At 61.9% G+C, this 21,542-nt stretch overlaps 1 protein-coding gene across 1 annotated transcript; it reads left to right on the top strand.

Annotated features, from left to right (window-relative positions):
- The first annotated feature begins 1,259 nt into the window (after positions 1-1,259).
- Positions 1,260-21,498, top strand: MYO15A (myosin XVA). Its single transcript, XM_042827868.1, has 63 exons — positions 1,260-4,118; positions 5,019-5,101; positions 5,199-5,262; positions 5,339-5,448; positions 5,549-5,623; positions 5,758-5,848; positions 6,236-6,339; positions 6,810-6,873; positions 6,949-7,062; positions 7,171-7,332; positions 7,424-7,537; positions 7,635-7,693; positions 7,896-8,019; positions 8,110-8,205; positions 8,329-8,460; positions 8,661-8,786; positions 9,062-9,139; positions 9,348-9,502; positions 9,620-9,665; positions 9,774-9,898; positions 10,104-10,221; positions 10,302-10,477; positions 10,545-10,629; positions 10,801-10,854; positions 10,970-11,051; positions 11,141-11,271; positions 11,857-11,952; positions 12,038-12,273; positions 12,717-12,886; positions 12,975-13,047; positions 13,189-13,383; positions 13,479-13,576; positions 13,661-13,749; positions 13,859-13,985; positions 14,122-14,180; positions 14,303-14,366; positions 14,451-14,589; positions 14,763-14,853; positions 14,938-15,034; positions 15,260-15,381; positions 15,608-15,667; positions 15,791-15,866; positions 16,181-16,296; positions 16,369-16,487; positions 16,566-16,707; positions 16,991-17,102; positions 17,232-17,306; positions 17,680-17,885; positions 17,973-18,106; positions 18,182-18,248; positions 18,415-18,487; positions 18,644-18,717; positions 18,802-18,884; positions 19,035-19,165; positions 19,306-19,400; positions 19,633-19,710; positions 19,906-20,002; positions 20,089-20,249; positions 20,344-20,477; positions 20,561-20,694; positions 20,791-20,924; positions 21,166-21,306; positions 21,397-21,498. The coding sequence occupies exons 1-63, from the start codon at positions 1,275-1,277 to the stop codon at positions 21,496-21,498; spliced, it is 9,612 nt and encodes a 3,203-aa protein (XP_042683802.1). The 5' UTR covers positions 1,260-1,274.
- Positions 21,499-21,542: the final 44 nt, after the last annotated feature.

Below are 21,542 nucleotides of genomic sequence, written 5' to 3'. Positions count from 1 at the left end.
TTTAGGTTGGCGACGGTGCTTTGTGCTGATATCAGTGCAAGTGGTGGTGTTTGTGTTCACCTATTGAAGGATGAGTAGCTCTGGACCGGGGCAGCTTTGGGGGCTCAGGGCATTGTTCCTGCGGCACACAGCTGGTAGTGCCACATTTCAGCCCTTGCAGCATCCCACTGCAAGCCAGGAGCAGCAGGAACAATGCTTGCTGTAGGGCTTACCCTTTCTACACCATCTGCAGAGGTGTTTCTTGCCTCTCCTTGGCTCCTTCGGAAAAGTCTCCGTGCAGAAGCAGCTCGTCCCTTGCATTATTCATTCTGCCGCAAGCCCCGAGGTTGGGTTACAGCTGGCAGCCCCGCGGCCAGCATCTCAGGCCGGACTCGTGGGGCTGGGTGGGAGGCAGGCGGCAGCTCCTGCCAGCCCTGCACTGCCGGCCCCACGCCATGCCCAGACAGGAGCCCCCGAGGGCAGCCCACGGAGCCACACACAGGCACGTGGCCCACCGAAACCAGGCACAGGTAAATAATCACCCCTGGGATAAGGGACTTGTGGCATCTGTGCAGGGCATCGCTAGGGCTGGAGCGGGCGTGAGAGCCGGAGCATGAGCGGCTGTCACCGGCAGGATGGTCGGCAAGAAGGGGGAGGCCAAAAAGGAGGCGGATGGCAAAGGGAAGGGGGGCAAAGGGAAAGGGAAGGATGGCAAGAAGGGCAAGAAGGAGGTGGTCAGCGAGGTGGAGGAGACATCAGACAGCGAGCTGCTGAAGGAGGAGAGCAAGGAGTCCGAAGCGGTGGAAGAGGAGAAGGTGGAGGAAGAGGAGGAGGAGGCTGCATCGGAGGAGCCCAAGAAGGAGAAAGGGAAGGAGAAGAAAGGGGTGCTGAAGGCGGTGGCCAAAAAGCCGGGCAAGGGGAAGAAGGTGCAGCTGGAACCGGAGGAAGAGGAGGGCGAGAGCGATGCGGCATCGGCCAAGAAGAACCTCAAAGGTGCCTCCAAAGCGGCGGCCGACAATGCCAAGAAGAAGAAAGGAGCCAAGGGCACGGAGGCCAAGGCCCAGCCTGCTGAGGAAGAGCAGGAGGTGGCGGCAGCCACAGCGAAGGCGCGGGCGAAGCGCAGCCTGCGAAGCACCTCCAGGCTCTTCCTGGGCTTCAAGAAGCTGGGCCTGCGGCGGCCCAAGAAGGGGCAGTTCAAGAACACGTCCCGCTTCTTCTGGGGGCTGCATAAGCAGAGCACCAAGAAGAAGAAGAAGAAGAAGAACAAAGCGGTCCTCAAGTCCACCTCCAACCTCATGGTGCGCTTCAAGCACGTGGGGAAGAAGAGGAAGAAGGAGGAGGCCGCGGCCGCAGCCGCCCCACCACCCAAGCCAGCCTTCCTGCTGCTGCACCGGGCCGGGCAAGCAGCCGAGGACGGCGCGTCGCTCTTCCGCCGGCAACCGGAAAGGAAATTTAAGCCACGGGCACAGGTGCTGAGCAAGGCGGCGGCTGCCACGGGCTGGCTGGCCAGGAAGCTGTTGTCGCGGCGCGGGCGGCTGACGGGGGGCAGCCGGGCAGCTGACACAGCCTGGTTGTCCCGCATCGGCGCCAAGAAGCTGCCGTTCCCTGCGGAAGAAGAGATCCTCAGGCACCGAGCCAACATGAGGCGGCTGCCGGCCGGCAGTGGGCCCGCAGCTCCCGTTGCTGAGCGGCGCGGCAGCATGGCGAGGCGCCCGTCCTCCCGGCGGCGGTCGCAGCACGGCAGGCCCACGGGGACGCCGGCCCCGCGCTACGGGTGGGCCCAGGAGGAACGGGGTGCGGCCTATGGACGCCGGCATGGCTACGGCAAGGAGGAGCAGGAGGGGCCCTATGGGATCCGTCATGGATACGCCAAGGAGGTGCCAGGTGGGGCCTATGGCCGCCATCTTGGCTACGCCAAGGAGGGTGATGGACCCTATGGCCATCGACGTGGCTATGCCGAGGAGGAGGAGGAGGGACCCTATGGCCTGCAGCATGGATATGAGGATGAGGAGGAAGACTACATGCACTCACCTACTGCAGCTTACCCACCAGGATACGGCTTTGAGGACGCGGCACCGACCCGCTACGTTGATTACCCTGGCTATGAGACAGAGGATGAGTACGGATTCGATGGAGGGTTTTGGGATGAGAATGAGCCGCTGGAGCACCCCTATGGCTACCTGGAGCCCGAGGATGAGGACTATGGGTCCCCACTCCACCTCTACGACCCTTACAGCAGTGACCCAGAGTACGGCGAGGAGGTGACAGGACCCTTTGGTTACAGGGAGGACCCCTATGAGGACTTTGGGGAGCCCCTTGGCCTCACGGCTGGAGGGTACATGGGGGATGAGTACCCCGAGCACCGCATCCAGTACAGTGAGGGTGGGTGGGCACCACGTACCCAATCTTCCTGCAATCCCTACGCTCTGGGGCTGGACGAGATATCAGAGGCTGAGGAACCAGAAGATTGGCAGGAGGAAGACAGGGACTATCCCTTCTCCATCCTCAACACCTCCTCGCTGAAGGGCATGCGGGACACGTTGTCCTCCAAGCTCTCCCTCAACAGGAAATTCAGGCTCTTCCCAAGGCCCCAGGTAAAGCTGTTTGGCAGGGACCGCCTGGACATCTCCCTGCCTCCATCCCCGCACCGTGATGAGGATGACTATGATGAGTATGAGCCGCCAGCCACCAGCCCCAAAGCAAACCGGGGGGGCCGGGTGTCAGCAGCACGGGTGTGTGGGAGCCCTTTGGGGCAGTTCCTGCAGCGTTCCCTTTCACAGCTCCAGCCCCTCGGCCGTGCGCTGCGGGGCGTGGGGAATCCCTGGGATCGCGGTGCTCCCCAGCCCTCTTACAAGCGCTTTGGCCACGGGACAGAGCGGGCCGGGTCAGTGCGGGTGGGTGGCAGCCGGGATCCCCTGCCCCGTGAACCGGGAGCTTCACGGCCGTCCTCTCTCCGCAATCCCTTTGTAAACCCCATGCGCTCCCTATCGCCACCACCAGCCCAGCAGCACCCCAGCAGCGTGCGAGGTGAGCGGCCGCGGCGCTCCGTGTCTTTCGGGGCCAGCTTCCGCCGTGAGCCCCCTGCTGTGCCGCGGGCACCCCCAAATGCTGCGCCGCCAGCTCCAGCTGCACGGCATTCGGGGGTGTCGGGGAGACCCCTGACCCCGCGGCCGTCACGGCGGTGCAGCTCTCCTGGGGTGAGTCCCCCGGGACGGCTCCCCGCGGCCTGGCCTCGGCAGCCGGAGCCCCCCACCAAGGCTGTGAAGCCTCTGATGAGGAGCTCCTTCCTTGCACCGCCCTCACGCCCCGGCAGCCGCCGACTCAACCCTTCCTGGGAGGAAGCCCCCGGCATGGAGCTGCCTCCCTGGCAGAGCACACCCCCACCGCCCAGCCCTGCGTCTGGGACCCCCAAATCCTTCATCCAGCGCATCGGGCAGCCCCTCGCCGGCATGGCCCCGCGCTCGCCACCGCCAAGGCCGCCTCCTGCCGAATCCGGGGGACGCAGCCCATCCCCGGGACGGATCCGTCACGTGGGGCAGTCCCTGGCGTCGCTGATCGTGGGGAGCATGGCCTCCTCCAAAGCTCCCTCGTCCCCACCGCCTGCCCGCCGCCCCCTATCTCGCTCGCCCTCCCCACCGAGACGCGCGTCCCGGCGAAATGTGGGTACCCCCAGCTCTCCGAGCCCCAATGTGGGGAGCCCCCATCTCTCTTCCTCCCCTAGCGCCCGCCGCCGCAGTCCCCCACCCCGCGGCCGCATCCCCGGCTCGCCCCCCATCCTCCGCCGCAGCTTCCGTGCCCCCGAGCCTGCGGAGAGCGAGGCCGTGGCTGGGGAGGACGGCGCTGGGCGCTACGCGGTGGTGACGCCGCAGATCCAGAGGTTGGGCTCCTTCCGGAGGGCGTCCCGCATGTACAAGCAGCACTGGTCCAAGCAGCACGTCGTGCGGGTGCGGGAGATGCCCGACGCCTGGACGGCCGAGCAGGGCTACAGCCGGCACCCCGCCGAACGCGGGCGGCAGCGGGCGAGCCGGAGGGGAGCCGACATCGGCCGGTACCTGGGCCAGCGCTCAGCGAGCGCCTGGAGGGACAGGCACCCCTGGGCGGACGGGTACCTGGGCAGCAAGCAGCCCTGGCGCAGCAAGGTAATGCCGGCCGTGCAGTGAGCGAGGGGTGGTTCACCACAGAGATCGTTATGGGATGGAGATGGTGGGCGAGTGGGCGTCACGTCCGGCCCCGACCACCAGCACCGCCCTGCCTGCTGGGAGGGGAAAGTGCGGTGCAGAGGGGTGTAAGGCAGCCAGAGCCACGGGCTGCGTTGGCAGGGTGGGGGGCGAGCGGCTGGGGGTGGTGGTGGGGTCCTGCACGGGGACCGGGCAGGATGGGGGACGGTTGTTGCATGGCCCCCCCGTGCTGCAGACACCTGACTCCGGCTGGCTGCAGCCCACGTATGGAAATGCTGAGATCTGATCTGCAGGATGGGGCGGGAGAGGTTTCGTTAGCGGGAGGCACCACGACCCCGGCCGGTGTCTGCTTTCCTGCCCACTGCTGGGCGGGAGCCAGCGGGGGCTGCGTGCAGGCTGAGGTGCAGGGATAGATGCGGTGCTGGGTACTGCCGTGATGCTAGGGGACTGCTGTGGTTCTGGGTACAGCTGTAGTGAGTCATTGGGTTCGGAAAGGAACTCAAGTTCAACTCCAGCCTACTGCACCAACCCACGTCCCTCGGTGCCACATCTGCCCACCTCCCCGGGCAGCCTGCGTGCAGCCATCTCTGCCTGTTTCTGCTCAGGATCTCCAGCAACAGCAATGGAGCAGTCCCAAGTGTTGCCTCACTGGGGCTGCTCCCGATTTTCAGCCCTGCTCTCTGCAGATGTGATACTTTAGTTATAGGGACCCATTTTAGGGCCACGGGTGATTGCTTGGGGTCCCTGCACTTACTGGTATTGCGGTCATAATGGCAATTTGGGGCAGTGGCTGTGACCAAGGTTGGACGTAGCAAGGGAATGTTGATGCTGTGATGGTGCCCATGCTGTCTCCCCGTGTAGATGCAGTCGCTGTGCAGCCTGCCCATCGTGCGCTACCAGGAGCCGCAAGAGGAGGATGGGCTGGAGGACATGACCCAGTTGGAGTGAGTGCCGTGGTCCCATCCAGGGACAGTTCCATCCCCATGGGGCTGTGGGTCCTGCGCCCCTCGTGCTCCCTAATACAGCTTCCCTCTGCACCAGGGACCTGCAGGAAGCCGCGGTGCTGAGCAACATCCGCACACGCTTCGAGCGCCAGCTCATCTATGTAAGGACAGGGCTGCAGGGGTCCCCTGGGGGCACTGCTCCCCCAGCGCTCTCAGCCTCTCGTTGCTCTCCTGCAGACCTACATCGGCAGCATCCTGGTGTCGGTGAATCCCTACCGCCTGTACAACATCTATGGGATGGAGCAGGTGCTGCAGTACGAAGGCAGGGCGCTGGGCGAGAACCCGCCGTGAGTACTGCGTTGCTGTGCCACCACCCAGACCTGCAGAGCCTGAGCTGCCCGCGTTGGGGTGACACAGGGATGCCTGAGTGCCTCCCACTGCTTCCAGGCACCTCTTTGCGATTGCAAACGTCGCCTACTCCAAAATGATGGATGCCAAACACAACCAGTGTATCGTCATCAGGTGAGGGGTGGCCATCCCCACGCACTGCCCTGACTGCACAGGGCGCACCAGCCCAGCCCCACGGGTATCTCTGGGCATGGGGTGCATTAGGGGTGCATTGGGTGGGTGTGTTAGGGTTGGGCTCTGCCTTTCAGCGGGGAGAGTGGCTCAGGGAAGACGGAGGCCACCAAGCTGATCCTGCGCTACCTGGCAGCCGTCAGCCAGAAGCGCAGCACTGCACAGCAGGTAGGGGCTGCCACTCTCCCTGTCCCCACCCCTGTCCCCATCCCTGCCTCCCTCCACCGGCTCCACCGCTCTCTCCTTGTCCCCATGCTTCCACCTGGACCACGGCAGATAGAGGTACTGTGGGGCATACAGACTGAGATGGCTCAATGAGGCTGAGCAACATGGTGGCATTTCTGCCACATCACCCCATCTACATGGGGACAGTGAGGGTGGGAGCTGCATGTGCATGGGGTTGTTGTGCTGTGCTGCATCCCAGTGTGGGCTGGTGATGCTGCACGCCTCCAGTCTAGGTGTGCAATGGTGGTGATGCAGCCAGGGGGGTTGGCACAGCATGTCTTGTGGCTGTTGGGGATCCTCACCTGTGCTCTCCCCATTGGCTGTGGGCAGATCCTGGAGGCAACCCCCTTGCTGGAATCCTTCGGCAATGCCAAAACTGTGAGAAACGACAATTCCAGCAGGTTTGGGAAATTTGTGGAAGTCTTTCTGGAGGAGTAAGTAACACCCATCATTCTCACACGGCTACTCCCACCCCATGTCCTCCCCATCCCGGTGCCCTGCCCTGCTCCCGGACCACCCCCATCGATCACAGCTGGGGTGGGACACAAATACATTGCTTCTTTTGGGAATGAAATGTGGGAAGGGGAAAGGCAAAGACAGGAAGACACGTGGCGTTTGTCGTCTCCTGCCCATGATGCAGCAATGCTGTGCCAGAGGTGGGCACCCTGACTGCCTATGGGTCCCCATGGTCCCTCGTGATCAGCACCACCAATCCCATAGGGATATCCATAGGGATGACCAAAGTCACCTTGGGATGCGCAGCTCCTGCCATGCTTGGGAGCCCACTGGGAGGAACCTCGGGTTGGGGGTGACAGCTGCATATAGCAGGAGAAGGGGGGGGGGGCACGGAGCCATCCTGCAGACCCCCAGGTTGTCAGCCAGGTGCCCGCTCTCGCCCCTGCAGTGGTCTGATTTGCGGTGCCATCACCTCACAGTATCTGCTGGAGAAATCCCGTGTGGTCTTCCAGGTGGGTGCCAGGGGGATCCCTTCAACTTTATCCACACGCCTCCCTTGCCCTGCAGCTCATCCCTCTGCCCCACAGGCCAAAAGCGAGCGCAATTATCACATCTTCTACGAGATGCTGGTGGGGCTGCCTGCCCAGCAGCGGCAGCGCTACTGCCTGCAGGGAGCTGAGACCTACTACTACCTGAACCAGGTGGCCAGCCCCTGCCTCCTCCTAAGCCTTTCCAGGGGGCTCATGGGGTCCCTCTGTGCCATTCCCCTTGAAGACTGGGGGTGCTGATGGCTCTGGGGTCTGTGGCAGGGTGGGAACTGTGAAATCCCTGGCAAGGATGATGCAGAGGATTTCCGCCGTCTGCTCAACACCATGGAGGTGCTGGGCTTCAGTGTAGATGAGCAGAACAGCATCTTCCGCATCCTCTCCTCTGTCCTCCACCTGGGAAATGTCTACTTTGAGAAATATGAGGTATGTGAGCCAACCCGGTGCCAAGTTCTTTGGACCCAATTTGGGGTACATACAAAGGGAATGCCCTGTTCCTTCACTGTGTGTCCTGCAGACGGACTGCCAGGAGATTGCAACGGTGGTGAGTGCCACAGAGATCCGGACAGTGGCTGAGCTGCTGCAGATCTCCCCTGAGGGCCTGCAGAAAGCCATCACTTTCAAGGTGACGGTGAGTGTGGGGGGGGGGACACCACTCCAGTCTGACAGATGCGTTGGTGACCGTGGCTAAAATCTCAGTCACATCAATGCTTTGTGTCCCCAACTAGGAAACACTGCGGGAGAAGATTTTTACCCCCCTGACTGTCGAAAGTGCCGTGGATGCTAGGTAAAGGGAGGTGGTCTGGGACTGAGAAGATGGGGACATCGCAGTAAGGGACAGGGAAAAAGGGATGATCTCTGTGCAGATCTGGTGCTAGAGGCCATGCGTGCAGACCTATGTGTGATGTGCATCGGCCAGGCTGTACAGAGTGCTGCAGGTGCACAGGCAGGGTGCCTTGGTCAGTGCTCTGCTCGCCTACCCCTTGCAGGGATGCCATTGCCAAGACCCTCTATGCCCTGCTCTTCGGCTGGCTCACCGACCGCATCAACAAGCTGGTGTACCCACGGCAGGATGCCCTTTCCATTGCCATCCTGGACATCTATGGCTTCGAGGTGAGCAAAGACCTCACTGTACACTCTGTTTTCCCAGTTTTGCTGTGAATAGCTCTGGATAGTTTCATACCCCACTGCTCTTTTTTGCAGGACCTCAACTTCAACAGCTTTGAGCAGCTGTGCATCAACTATGCCAATGAGTACTTGCAGTTCTTCTTCAACAAGATTATCTTCCAAGAGGAGCAGGTGGGCAGGGGAGCGGAGCCACACTCTGCTCATCTCCGGCCATGTCTCCATGGATCTGGGGATTTTGGGGTGTCAAAATGTCCAGCCCGGGGTGCAGGGCTCAGTGAGCCGCTGCCATGGCAGGAGGAGTACCTGCGGGAGCAGATTGAGTGGAAGGAAATCCCCTTCAATGACAACCAGCCCTGCATCGACCTCATCTCCCAGAAACCCTACGGCATCCTCCGCATCCTGGATGACCAGAGCTGCTTCCCCCAGGTGAGGCTGCCCCGAGCTGAGGCACCGAGAATGGCACCACCAGGTCGTCACCATGCCTGGGCGTCACCAAGGCTGCTCAGCTCCTGGGCTATCCTGGACCGTCTGGGAGGCCCGCTGTTACCTGGCTGGGTGTCCCCATCCTGCTGCCACCAAACTGCCTGAGCTGTGCCGTGGAGCCTCACCTCGCTGTCTGCCCCCAGGCCACGGATCACACATTCCTGCAGAAGTGTCACTACCACCATGGGACCAACCCGCTGTACACCAAGCCGAAGATGCCGCTGCCCGAGTTCACCATCAAGCACTACGCGGGGAAGGTGACCTACCAGGTGTGTGATGGGTTACAGAGCTGACATGGAGGGTCGTGGGACTGATGGTAGAATCATAAAGGTTAGTAAAGATCTCCAAGATCACCAAGTCCAACCACTGATCCATCACCACCATGCCCACCAAACCATGTACCTAAAATCCAGCAGCAGGGGGAAAGGGGCAGCCCCAGGGCTCTGGGTGGGAGCTGGGAGTGGTCCCCCTCCTGCAGAATCCCAGCCTGGAGCTCCTCACCTCCCTGCTGGGCTCCTCACCTTGAGGTTTTGCCCTATGCCAGGTTCACAAGTTTTTGGATAAAAACTATGACCAGGTCCGTCAGGACGTGCTGGACCTGTTCATCAGCAGCAGGACCAAGGTATGGCCCTGCCTGGGGCACCGGACACAGACACATGCTGCTTGTAATGTCTCCAAGCATTTGTCCCCCACACAAGGGGATCAGCAGCAGATGGTGTGACCCCATGCCCTTTTGCCACAGGGCTCCCCAGCCTTCATGTCACACAGACTGTTCTTGAGTGGCCACCAGGGCCACCTTCCTGCTCCATAATCCTTCCTGTCCCTCCAAGGTGGTGGCCAACCTGTTCTTCGGCCATGCCCAGGTGCTGGCCCGGCAGAGGAGCCTGGTCAGGAGGAGCAGCACCAGGACGCGGCGTTACAAGGCTCCCACTGTGGCTGCACGGTTCCAGCAGTCTCTCCTGGACTTGGTGGAGAAAATGGAGAGGTTGGCACAAGCAGAGCACTCATGAAACTGCTGGAGGAAGGGGGGTGGTTGGACCCACGTCCCTGGTGGCCAGGCTGGCTTCGTCCCCTGTCCCTTGATGGCGTTTCTCCAACACAGGTGCAACCCCTTCTTTGTGCGCTGCCTCAAACCCAACAACAAGAAGGTGAGCACGGTGGGTGCGTGGTGTCATGTGGGTCCTCAAGTCTCCACGCCCTTCGCTGGTGAGGATCTGCCCACATGGCCACCAAGGCTTCACTTCTTGTTCCCCTAGGAGCCAGGACTGTTTGAGGCTGATGTGGTCAGCAGCCAGCTGCGCTACTCGGGTATCTTGGAGACCATCCGCATCCGCAAGGAGGGCTTCCCCATCCGCATCCCTTTCTTCGTCTTCATCGACAGGTGCCTGGGGTGTGCAGGGTGATGGCTGTGGTTTGATCACTGCCAGCTCTGGGGAACCCACAGCAGGGAGCTGAGAGCCCCCCAACTTGGGTTCAGAGCGCCAGGAGAAGCTTCTGTCCCAGGCAATGGGGAGGGCCCATGCCAACATGATGGGAGAAGTCCCATCTGGTAGCAGTGCTGGTGACAGTGCTGTGGGCCCTCCCAGGTACCGCTGCCTGGTCGACATGTGGTCCAATGTTGTCCCCAATGGGGCCAACTGTGTGGAAATGCTGAGGAACCTCTGCCCCGTCAACCCCAGCATGTACTACGTCGGCGTCAGCAAGGTACCAAAGGGCTGCTGGAGAATTTGAGGTGCTCAGGTACAAGTGATGTACCATGGGGGCTCACGGCGTGCTCCCCCCAGCTCTTCCTGAAGGAGCAGCTGTACCAGGCACTGGAGAGCAAGCGGGCCCGTGCCCACCACCTGGCTGCACTCACACTGCAGCGCTACGCCCGCACCTTCTTCATCAAGAAGCGCTTCCGCTCCCTGCGCCGAAAAATCGTCCTGCTGCAGAGCCGGGCACGTGGCTACCTGGCCAGGTAGGGCTGGGGACACTGGGGTGGGGGGTCAGTGGGGGGCACAGGATGATGGGATGCCCTCCTGCAGGCAGCGGTACCGCCGCATGAGGCACACACTCATCAAGTTCAGGTCGCTGGTACACATCTACGTGAACCGCCGGCGGTACCTCAAGGTGAGGTGGGCAACGGGGGCACCACCAGATCCTGGAGCTCTTCAGTTCCATCCACACCACCTCCGTGGTGGTGTGGATAGGGAGCACCAGAGCAAGAGCACCTTGGTGTGGTCCCGTGCCTCTGGGTCTCCGTGGTGCTGGGGCTTATGTGTAGCATCCCTGTGCTTGCAGAGGAAGGAGGATGCACGCCGGCGGGCAGAGGAGGAGAAGGAGAGGATGAAGCAGGTAATGGAGTGATGCTCTCGTGCCCTCGCCTATTGGCCATGCCACAGCACTCTGTGGTATTGGGGATGAGGAGGGGAAGCTCAGAAATGGGGCCCCATCCCCGTGCTCATGGCAGGAGCTGACGAGGAGGGAGGTGGTGGACGTGACACACCTGGAGATCCCTGCTGAGCTGATGGGGCTGCTGGAGGCCGCGGCGGGTGAGTGGGTCAGGCACAGCCCCCAGCCTGCACCACCCTCACCCCCATCCCTGGCTGCGGGTGCCAGAGCTGCTGGCTGTGTGCTGCAGCTGCCCGTGAGGTGAACGCCGGCTGTGTGGTCCTGGTGCCACCACCAGCATTGCAGCCTGACTCCCAGCTCACCCTGCCCCTCGACATCAATGATTACTCCATGGCCAAGTACGTGCGGGGCCACTTCCAGGTAAGGGTGGCATCGGCCGCCTGCCCCAGCAGACAGGGGGCTCGAGGGGGGTCCTCATTGCCCTGGATGTGGTGCAGCTGTTAGGTCTGGGGTCCCCAAGGTGGTGCCATGGGGCGCGAGTGGGGCTGGCTGCAGGGTGGCTGCGGTGCTGCGCGGAGCTGGAGGTGGCCCCCCTCCGCCCGCCCTCCCTGTGGGTTCTGTTGTCTCCAGGGGCCACGGGGACCCCGCTGAGGTTATTGGAGAGAGACCCGCCGAGCCCTCCTGGACACCCAACGCGGGGCCAGGAGACCCAGGTCGCTTTGTTCCTTGGCCCTGGCCACTTTGTTTCTTTCCTCTTCCTCCTCTTCCTCTTCTTCCTCCTCTCCCTCTGTTTACACTGTGTGTTTCCAAGTCCCCGGGATCCTCAACAGCATCACATCCTTCTCTCAGCCTCCACAAGGTGTCGGCCCCATCCCACATCCCGACCCTTTCTCAGTCCCAAAGTCTCCATCCTCAACACTCAGAGCATTCCACTGCGTTTCCCCTGGTGGCAGTGGCAGGGTCCCCCAGGGGGGCAGGTAGCCACGGGTGTGGGTGTCACCACAGGAGCCGGCCTTTGGGATGCTGACGGCCCCACTGGTGGCCCCGCTCACCCGGCTGGATAAGGAGCTGTGCCATGAAGCACTCAGCCTCTTCAAGTTGGTAGGTGGGAGAGCGCAGAGTGAGGAAGAGGAGCTGAGCTGGAAGGAAGGAGACAGACAGCCTCCACCCCACTCTGCCCTTACAGATCCTGCGCTTCATGGGTGACCCGGGGCTGGGTGGCAAGCAGGAGACTCTTTTTGGCAACTACATCGTGCAGAAGGGGCTGTCGGCACCGGGGCTGCGGGATGAGCTGCTGGCACAAGCAGCCAACCAGGTCTGGCGCAACACCAACGTCAACAATGAGGAGCGGGGCTGGCTGCTGCTGGCTGCCTGCCTCAGTGCCTTCCCCCCATCCGCCGCCTTCGACAAGTACTTGCTGAAGTGAGCTGGGGATGGGGGCTTGCTGGGACCCCAGGGGTTGGTGTGGGATGGGGTCTGGGTCCATTGTGGGGATAATCTGGAATGCGTCACTGAGGACAGTGCCCAGATCCTGTGGGTCACGTGTTTAGAGACAGCCTGGTAACAGTGCTGGGTGCTTCCAGCATCCCCTAGGACCATCCTGGCACATGCGCCCATGGATGCTGCTCCTATCTGGGAGCGCTCTGAGGTGCCCATGTGGTCACTGAGGGTCAGCCTGGTGCAAGTGTCTGAGGATGCTGTTCCCATCTGAGGTCCCTACCATGTTTCCTCGGGGTCAATCTGACACATGTCCCCAGAGACACTGCTCCCATCTGGGAGTGCTCTGAAGTCCCTCCATGGTCCCTTCCAGCCTGTGTCTGAGAATCCCACAGGGTCACCCCGTGGTAGCCGTCCTTTCCCCACAGGTTTGTCTCCGACTACGCCTTTGCTGGCTACAAGCCGGTGTGCCAGCGCAAGCTGATGCATGCCATGGCACGGTCCCAGCTGGGTGCCCGTGCTTACCCACCCTCACTGCTGGAGTGGACAGCGAACCGGCGGCAAGCCAGCATGGCACTGCAGCTCTTCTGCTTCAATGGTGTGGGGTGGCACAGAGCTGAGTTTTTTGGGGGGGTCCCAGTGCAAGAGAGGACCTTGGAACCCACTCACCACCCATCCTTCCCCAGGCGACCAATTCTCCTGCCCCGTGCACTCCTGGAGCACTGGTGAGGACCTGGCAGGAGATGTTCTGAAGCACAGGTACCACCTGCTTGGCTTCCCGCAGCTCCCCCTAAGCCATCTGGGATGACCTCAAATCTGGAGTGGGAGCCACACTGCCCAGCTCTTGGGCATGGTATCCCCCAGAGCGGGGTCAGCCTGTCCCCAGTGTCCTGCTGTCAGCAGGGGGCTGGTGGAGGGCTGGCGCGGGTGGTCCGTGGCCATGAAGGTGGGCACCCAGTGGGCTGAGCTGGCTGGCCATGATTATGTCCTGGACCTCATCTCCGACCTGGAGCTGCTGCAGGGTTTCCCCAAGCAAAAGTCCTGCTTCCTCATTGCCTGGGACGGGGCGGGGAGCCGGGACCATGCCAGCCGGGCGTAGGTACCCGGGATGGGACACAGCCCTGCAGTTGGCACAGGGCTGGATGGGTGCTTTAGGAACACGGGTTGGTGCAAATCCTCACTCTCTGTAGGGTGCATCCCATGGATTTGGATGAAGTGCCGCCTCCTCCGGCTGTCAGAGCACCCACGCTGCCGTCGCTGGTGGAGGCAGAGGGGTACCCACCGCATGGTAGGGCAGCTCCTGGCCCCTAGCTGCCCACTGGGCTGTGCTCACTGCAGGGTTTCTGGGCTCATTCTGCCCTCTGCCCACCAGACACCGACTTTGGGGAGCACAGAACCCAGAAGGGTTTGGATCGGTACCTGGACAGCCTCTTTGACCCGGTGCTCTCCTATGGCAACGGGGTGAGTGGCGTCCCCCTGCCCGAGGGTCAGCAGAGCCAGGGGCACGGGGCATAGCACAGCCTCCATGGCGGGGCTGTGGCTCAGTTTCCCCTGGACACCTGGTCATCAGGAGCTGGAGAAGCCTGCTGCCATCGTGCAGAGGATGAAGGGAGGCGGCAGCGTGGGAGGGGTGGACAGCAGTAGTGGTGCCAAGCAGCAGCAACCTGCCATGCCCACTGGCACGCAGCAGCCAAGGGGTGAGCTTCTGGGTCCCTCCCTGTCCCCATGCCATAATTTCCTCACCTGATCGCCAGTCCTTCGACCTGGGGAACACCCTGGGCCCCCGCAGTTCTCAGTGCTGAGCTGGCTGAGCTCTCCATATTGCCTTCACAGGTGTGGAGCCAGCATCACCCCCACAGAACCACACAGACCCCAGCCCACCAGGGGCCCCGGTCAGTGGTGCAGGGCTGGGAGGGGCTGAACCCACTCCTGTCCAGTCTGCTCCCCAGCCATGGAAACACTGGGGAGCAGTGGGGCAGGGGATAGGTCCTCATGGTACAATTCCACCTTGCAGGGCAGAGCAGCAGAGGGGGCATCCACACGGGCCCCGCAGCCCCGGCCCTACTCCCAGAAAGCAGGTAAGGGATGCCTGGGCCAGGAGCTTGACGTCAAATGGGCCGATTGCCCATACAGTCCCCATGAGCCACGGTTTGTCGTCACAGCACCCACGGGCTGGCAGTGGAATGGCGAGCCAGTGCAGCACTCCCGGCTGAACTCGGAGCACATCCCACGGCCCACACACAACATCCGTAACATCATCCGGCAGTGCCAGCCCACTTCACGTGGCCCCCAGCCACACAGGTACCCACAGGCCCTGCTCTGAGCTGTTGGGGCTGCCAACTGCGTCCTCCGGCCCCATTACCCTCTTACTGGAGGGTGTGTGATGCTGGGATGTGGGTGACACTGGGACGTGGGCGATGCCTGGATGCAAGCGATGCTGTGGTTTGTGTGACATCAGGCTGCTGTCTCCACAGCAAGCTCTTTGGGAAGAAGCTGGATCCCCACGAGGAAGCCTTGCAGATCCTGAAGGAGCAGCTTTCAGCAGCCCGGGTGCCTGCGGCTGCGGTAGGGATGCGGCCACCCTTGTGCCTCCTGTGCCTGGCTGGGGGAGCCGCCAGCCCCAACATTAGTCTGCTTGCTGCCTCACAGGGGATCACGGAGGCTGTGGCTGCAGTGAAACCGGTCCCCGGTGGCAGGTACCAGATGAGAGCACCAATGGGACGACTGGGAGCCTCCCGGCCTCCAGGTATTGCGGGGCAGAGCCACACTGGGGTCCCAGGGCAGTGGGGCGACTTGTCCTTCCCCCATGGCACCGGGTCTGGATGCAGGTCCCGCTCTGCAGCATCCTCATGAGATAATGGCTGTGCCTTCCCTGACCCACAGTGGTTCCCATGCCTCGGTTACCCCTGGCAGAGAGGAGCTGTCAGCTGTCCCCCCCCAGGGTCATGCAGGGCTTTCCATCCTTTTGCAGTCTTCGTGTCGAGGGAGCTCCCATCTGAGGCACAGCAGGTGCAAACCCAGCTTCACCGCAGCTGCAGCGAGGACTTCTACACCTACTGCAATGTGCCCTGGAAAATATACATCCGCAAGGAGGTGCAGGGCTGGGGACAGGGCTGGGACTGAGGACAGGGCAGGAGACAGCCTGCTCCATGTGGCATGGGGGGAAGTCAGGAGGACATGGTGTGAGCAGCAGCATCTGCTCCATGCTCCAGCGGAACAGTACCTGTTCCATCTGTACTGGAATAAGGCTGGTGTCAAATCTCTGCATGGATAAAGGGGATTTTCCCCAGCTGAGCTGTGCCGGTGTCCCTTTTGGCAGGTTTTCTACCCCAAGGACAGCTTCAACAACCCGCTGCTGCTGGACCTCATCTTCCGGCAGGTGAGGAGCTGAGCCGGCCCCGCATCTCCACCTTCAGCTCCACAGAGCTTCCCACAGCTCCGCTGAAGGCAGGGAGAGCTGGGGGCATCGGGGACACATAACTCCCTGTGCTTCTCGCCCCAGATCTTCACTGACACGCTCTCTGACACCTGCATCCGCATCAGCCCTGAGGAGCGGCTCCGCATGAAATCCCTCTTTGGTAATGCTCACCTGCACCCCAAATACTGCTATTCCTGGGAGGGAGAGAAGCTCAAAGTAGGCTGCTCCCATTCTCCCACTCTGGCAACTCTCCATTTCTTGCCACAAGCGATTCTGCTTAAACGTGAATCAGTTTTGCCTATAAATGAGCTGCCTGTGCCCTGGTGTTTCACAGTCACAAGTTGTGCTGGGGCTCAGCCAGGCTTGCTGCTTTAGAGCGATATGTTTCACTGTTCTGGTCATGCTGGGAGATGGGATGAGCAACCTCATCTCACACCAGAACCCCCATCCTGAACCCCTTTGCTTTCCCCACAGCGGAAAACAAACTGGACTCCTTCAGCCCCGTGGCCACTGAGAGTGTCAAGAAGGAGATTGTGACAGCCGCCCGGGACAGCTGTGAGGTTTATTTCTCACGCCTCTTCCCTGCCACGGTGAGGGCACATCGTGGGCTGGGACATGGTGGTGACAGTCCCCGTGCCCGGCTGATGTGCAGTGATGTGCAGGGCAGCGTGGGGACGGGCGTGCAGATCCTGGCTGTGTCCCACACTGGCATCAAACTGCTGCGGTTGGTGAAGGGCACCAACATGCCTGGGGAGCAGCTGCGTGTGCTGCGGGTGTACAGGTAGGGGCTGCCCCATGCATCCATCGGGATGGGAGCTGTGGGTGCCCGGTCCTTCATCCTGCCCTCTACTTGCCCCAGCTATGCAGACGTGCTCTTCGTGGCCACCCCGTCCAGGAACATGTTGGAGTTCAACCTGAGCAGTGAGAAGTTCATCCTCTTCTCCCCAAAAGCTCCTCAGGTGAAGGCCATGGTGGATCACTTCATCACGGAGCTCAGGAAGGTGGGGGACATATCTTGGGGATGGGGAGGGCAGTAGGGGACAGTCTGCTCATGGGACACTGTCTGGGACCTGTGAGGTTTGGTGGGGTTGGCACCCTGGGGTGGTTCTATAGGTGTTTGAGGCCCCTGTGCATGGGCATGCACGCATTTCCACAGATGTGCATGCATTTCCATGGGTGTGCATCCATTTCCATGGGTGTGCATGCATTTCTATGGGTGTGCATGCATTTCCATGAGTGCATGTGCATGCGTGCATGGGCTGTGCCAGCCCCCCCTACCCCCAGGACTCCCAGTATGTTGTAGCTGTGAGGAACTACAGCCCTGAAGATGGGGCTCAGCTCAGCTTCCACAAAGGAGACATTATTCACCTGCAGCCACTGGAGCACCCCAAGAGAGGTGAGCCACCTCCAGACCTCGCCCCTTGCCCTTCATGAGCTCAAGGGTCCCACCCCACCCTCAGCCAGGGATAGCTCTGGGGACAGGTTGGTGGCCACCCCTGTGATATCCATGGCCACGTCCCCACAGATCACTACTACGGCTGCGTGGTTCGCAAGAAGGTGATGTACCTGGAGGAGCTGAAGACTGGCACCCAGGATTTTGGTGGGTGGCTCTGTGGTGTCCCTGTGAGTGTCCCCAGTGTGTATCCATCTGACCTGAGCCTTGTTTCACCCTGGGGCTGGGTCCCACTTCTGTTGCCCCCAAGCAAGCAAGCTGGCTTTGGCTCTTTTTAACATCAACCCAAAGCAAAGGGATGCTCCCCTGTGGTTCCCATCCTGGATGGTTGTAGCACTGGGTGCTGCTCCACGTCCCTGCATCCAGTGGTGTCTGTGTCCCCTCTGCTGTGTCTTTGCCTCACACAATGCAAAGCTGCAGCTGCTTCCAGCTGAAAGCCACAGCCAGACTCCATGGTGAGGGCTTGTGGGTGCCACAGGGGTGACACCTGGGGCCATCCCCACCTCTCTGCCTGATGCAGGGTGGAAGTTCGGGGCCATCCACGGCAGGTCAGGGCTCTTCCCGGCTGAGTTCGTCCAGCCCGTTGCAGCCCCTGACTTCGTCCACTTGCCAGCGGGGAAGACGGAGGAGCCTGGGGACAAGAAGGGCAGGGTGGCAGCCTCAGGGGCCGTGGCCATGGCCGTGGCTTCCACTGCTGTGGCACGGGAACTGGATCGCAAAACTGAGGTAAGTGTTGCTCTGGGGCTACAGGTTGCCAGCTACGCTCTGTGCCCAGTGCTGGCCATGCCCTGTGCCTACCGCTCCTTTCTGCAGGGGTCTCCGAGCAGCACTGCCTTCCCAGAGGGTCCAGAGGGTGACAGCAGCGAGCAGCTTGGGGACGGTGCAGAGAGCTGCTCCATGCTGGCCTTTGCCAGGCGGTATTTCCGTGCAGCACAGCGTGGGACCACGTGAGTGCCCGATGGAGGGACGGGGACACCATGGGGATGGCTGTGCCCACCCGCTCCCTCATCCCTCTCTCTTAGGGAGTCCTGTGGGAGCAAGGGCAAGATGGATGGAGCCAGCGGGATGGAGATGCTGAGGTTCACCAAGGTGCGGGGAAGTGGGGCGCATCGGGGATGGCAGTGTCATGCAAAGCTGGTGTTTGTTGTGGTGTGCCACCCTGTGCCTGGAGATGTTCCTTGCTGTGGCATCATCTGTGATCCTTGAGGTCTGATGTGCTCGAGAGCTCCTCCAGCACTCACCCTCTCCCCCCCAGATTCCCATCCAGGAGTCGCTCATTGAGTTCACGGATAACAGCGTCAACAAACTGGCGACTGAGACTTTCCAAGGTGGGCACAGCTCCCCACCACATCCCCTGCCCCATGGGTGGCCAGATGGGGTGCCTCCTCCAGCCTGCTTGCTCCACGTGCTGCAGTTTGGGAGGCTCTCTTGCCTTGGGGAAGGGATGAGTGAGTTCTGCCACCTTGTGGCTTTGTCACCCCCAGCTGTGATGAAGTTCATGGGTGACCACCCTCTGCGAGGGCAAACGGAGCTGGACATCGTCTGCACCATCCTCAAGGTAAACCCCACAGCAGAGTGGTGATTGGTGGCAGCAGCCATGGGAATGTCCCCAGCCACGCACTGAGCAGTGCCTCTTCCCCAGCTGTGCGCCGAGCATGAGGTGCTACGGGATGAGGTGTACTGTCAGATCATCAATCAGGTCACTGACAACACCAGCTCCAAGCCGTGAGTTCCTGTCTCCATGCTAAAGGCTGGGCTGGGGACAGCTGTGTCCTCTTGCAGCCCACACTGTCCTATGCTGGCCCCTGGGGCTGTGGGTGCCACCATGGACACCCTTCACTCTCCTTGGGGCTCAGCCCAGCCCCTTCCCTGCAGGGACAGCTGCCAGAAGGGCTGGAGGCTGCTCTACATTCTCACCGCCTATTACAAGTGCTCTGAGGTGCTCAGGCCCTTCCTCCTGGCCTTCCTGCGGAATGCCAGCCTGCGCCCGGAGCTGCCTTTCCAGGGTAAGGGCTGCATACGCTCCAGGGACCTTTAGGAGAGCCAGAAAAGGGCAATGTCCCAGCTCAGCCCCATCCCACCTGCCTCTGTCCTGTGCTGCAGAGCCCCTGGGGCTGTCATCCCCACACCAATCTGTCTCTCTCAGGCATCTCCAAAGCCTGTGAGCAAAACCTGCGGAAAACCCTGCAGTTCGGTGGCCGCAGCCTTTTCCCCAGCAACATGGAGCTCAAAGCCATGGTGGTGAGGCCATGGGGTGCAGGGCAGGGCTGATGCCAGCTTGAGATCCCCTCCCAAAGTTTGGGATGTCTCCGATGTGCTTGGGAGCCTCCCATTGGGGAATCTCTTTTGGGGATGCCCTGGGCTTTCAGGGGGGCAAAATGTGGCTCACCATGGCAGGGGCACCCTGGGGGCCTGGGGTGTCCTTATGGGGTGTGAGAAGTGCACCCCACGCCTGATGTGTTCCCCTACACAGGCTGGGCGCAGCGCCAAGCGCCAGCTCTTCCTCCTGCCTGGCGGCATCGAGCGGCACCTCAAGATCAAGACATGCTCAGTGAGTCGGGGGGCACGGTGGCTGAGCGCACCCCAGACGCACGGTCACTGAGCTGAGGGACACTGAGACAAAAGGGTCTCTGGAGATCGTTTACCTGGGGAGCTGCGCAGCGTGAACCCCAGCACAAGAGCTGGTGGTGGTCATGAATGTGGCAGGGGACGTGATGCCACCCCAACCCCACATCTCTGTGCCCAGGTGGCTCTGGATGTGATAGAGGAGCTGTGCTGCGAAATGGGGCTGCAGCGCCGAGAGGCTCTGGATGAATATATCCTCTTCGTGGTCACCAACAGAGGTGAGGGGCCAATAGGCTCAGTCAATGCCACCAGGCGAGCACCAAGTGGGGACCCCCACTGTGCTGAGGCTGCCGGGGCTGCACAGGGCAGAGCGTGCGACCTCTGACACGCCGGGAGTACATCTTGGATGTGGCCACCGAGACCGAGCGCCTGGACGCTGCCTACACCTTCTGGTGCCGCCGGGTGGTCTGGGGACAGCCCCTCAAGTTTGATAACGAGCTCTACGTCACCGTGCACTACAACCAGGTCAGGGTGTCCTCTCCCAACCATCGTCCTCTCCCAACAGTTCACCACCCCCAGTGCTGGCTCCAAGCCGTATCACCGCGCTGTCTCCCTCCAGGTCCTCCCTGACTACCTCAAGGGGCTGTTCACCGTCCTGCCGCCCACCAGGCCAGGAGAGCAGCACTTCCAGCAAGTGGCCAAGCTGGCTGCTCTCCAGCACCGAGCCAAGGATGGCCACCACCTCCCCACCATGTACGGGACAGGCTGGGAGCCTATATCCTGCAGAGACTGGGGCCCATTGGGCACTGAAATCCCTGACCTCTGTGTCCCTGCAGGCGGGAGGTACAGGACTACATCCCCCCACAGCTCTTCCGCCTGCTGTCGGCCCCATCCTGGCTGCACATGGTGACCCAGCACATGCAGCAAGCACAGGCACTCAGTGCCCACCAGGCCCGGGCGCAGTTCCTGGGTGAGGGCTATGGGACAGGGACAGGGATGGGGTAGGCAGGTTTCTTTACGGGCAATCCAAGAGATGCCGTCCTCCATCCACCCCCTCCTCCCTCAGGGCTGCTGAGTGCCTGCCCCATGTTCGGCTCATCCTTCTTCTACATCCAGAGCTGCAGCAACCACGCCATCGTCTCACCCTGCATCCTGGCCGTCAACCAGAACGGCCTCAACTTTCTCAGCAAGGAGACCCACGTAGGTGTGGGTTGGGGGGCTGAGCGATGGGGAGACCCCACGGTCCCTGCTGCAGGCTGGCACAGGGCCGTGCGAGCCATGAGGAGAGGTGGGGGCCGATATCTCCCTCCCGGCACAGTGTGGACCCCTGAGAGCACAGAGCGGGGGCAGGAGGGCCTTCCCTACACACTTTGCTGGAGATGTGCTGGATGCGGTGGGGACCTCAGGACCGCCCTCCCAGCCCCCACCTCCCCACCCCCAGGAGCCCGTGGCCAAGTTCTCGCTGAAGGAGCTGCAGGCGACGCGGACGCAGCGCCCGGCGGCCGGCTCCAGCTCTCCTTATGTGGAGATCACCACCGGGGAGCTGCAGGCCCAGGGCGTCACCCAGCTGCAGTTGGAGCAGGTTGGTGGCTGTGGGGGTACAGAAGGGCCCCGAGCGTGCCCCGACGTTGTGTCCCCGTTGCCACGGCCCGGCCCCGTCCCCTTCCGCCAGGGCCTGGAGCTGTGCCGCGTGGTGGCCGCGCACGTGGAGAGGCTGCTGGGGGCGAGGGAGAAGAGGCTGACGCTGCCGCCCAGCGAGATCACGCTGCTCTGAGCCCGCGGCCCTGTCCCCAACGCGACCCCCACCCCCCTCCTCGC

This window comes from Centrocercus urophasianus, unplaced genomic scaffold (genome assembly GCF_019232065.1).
Source record: "Centrocercus urophasianus isolate 14NV4802_14NV808 unplaced genomic scaffold, USGS_Curo_1.0 seq_29, whole genome shotgun sequence".
NCBI classification, from domain to species: domain Eukaryota; kingdom Metazoa; phylum Chordata; class Aves; order Galliformes; family Phasianidae; genus Centrocercus; species Centrocercus urophasianus.
Note: the sequence above shows the minus strand (reverse complement) of the source record. Positions and strands in the feature narration are given on the sequence as shown.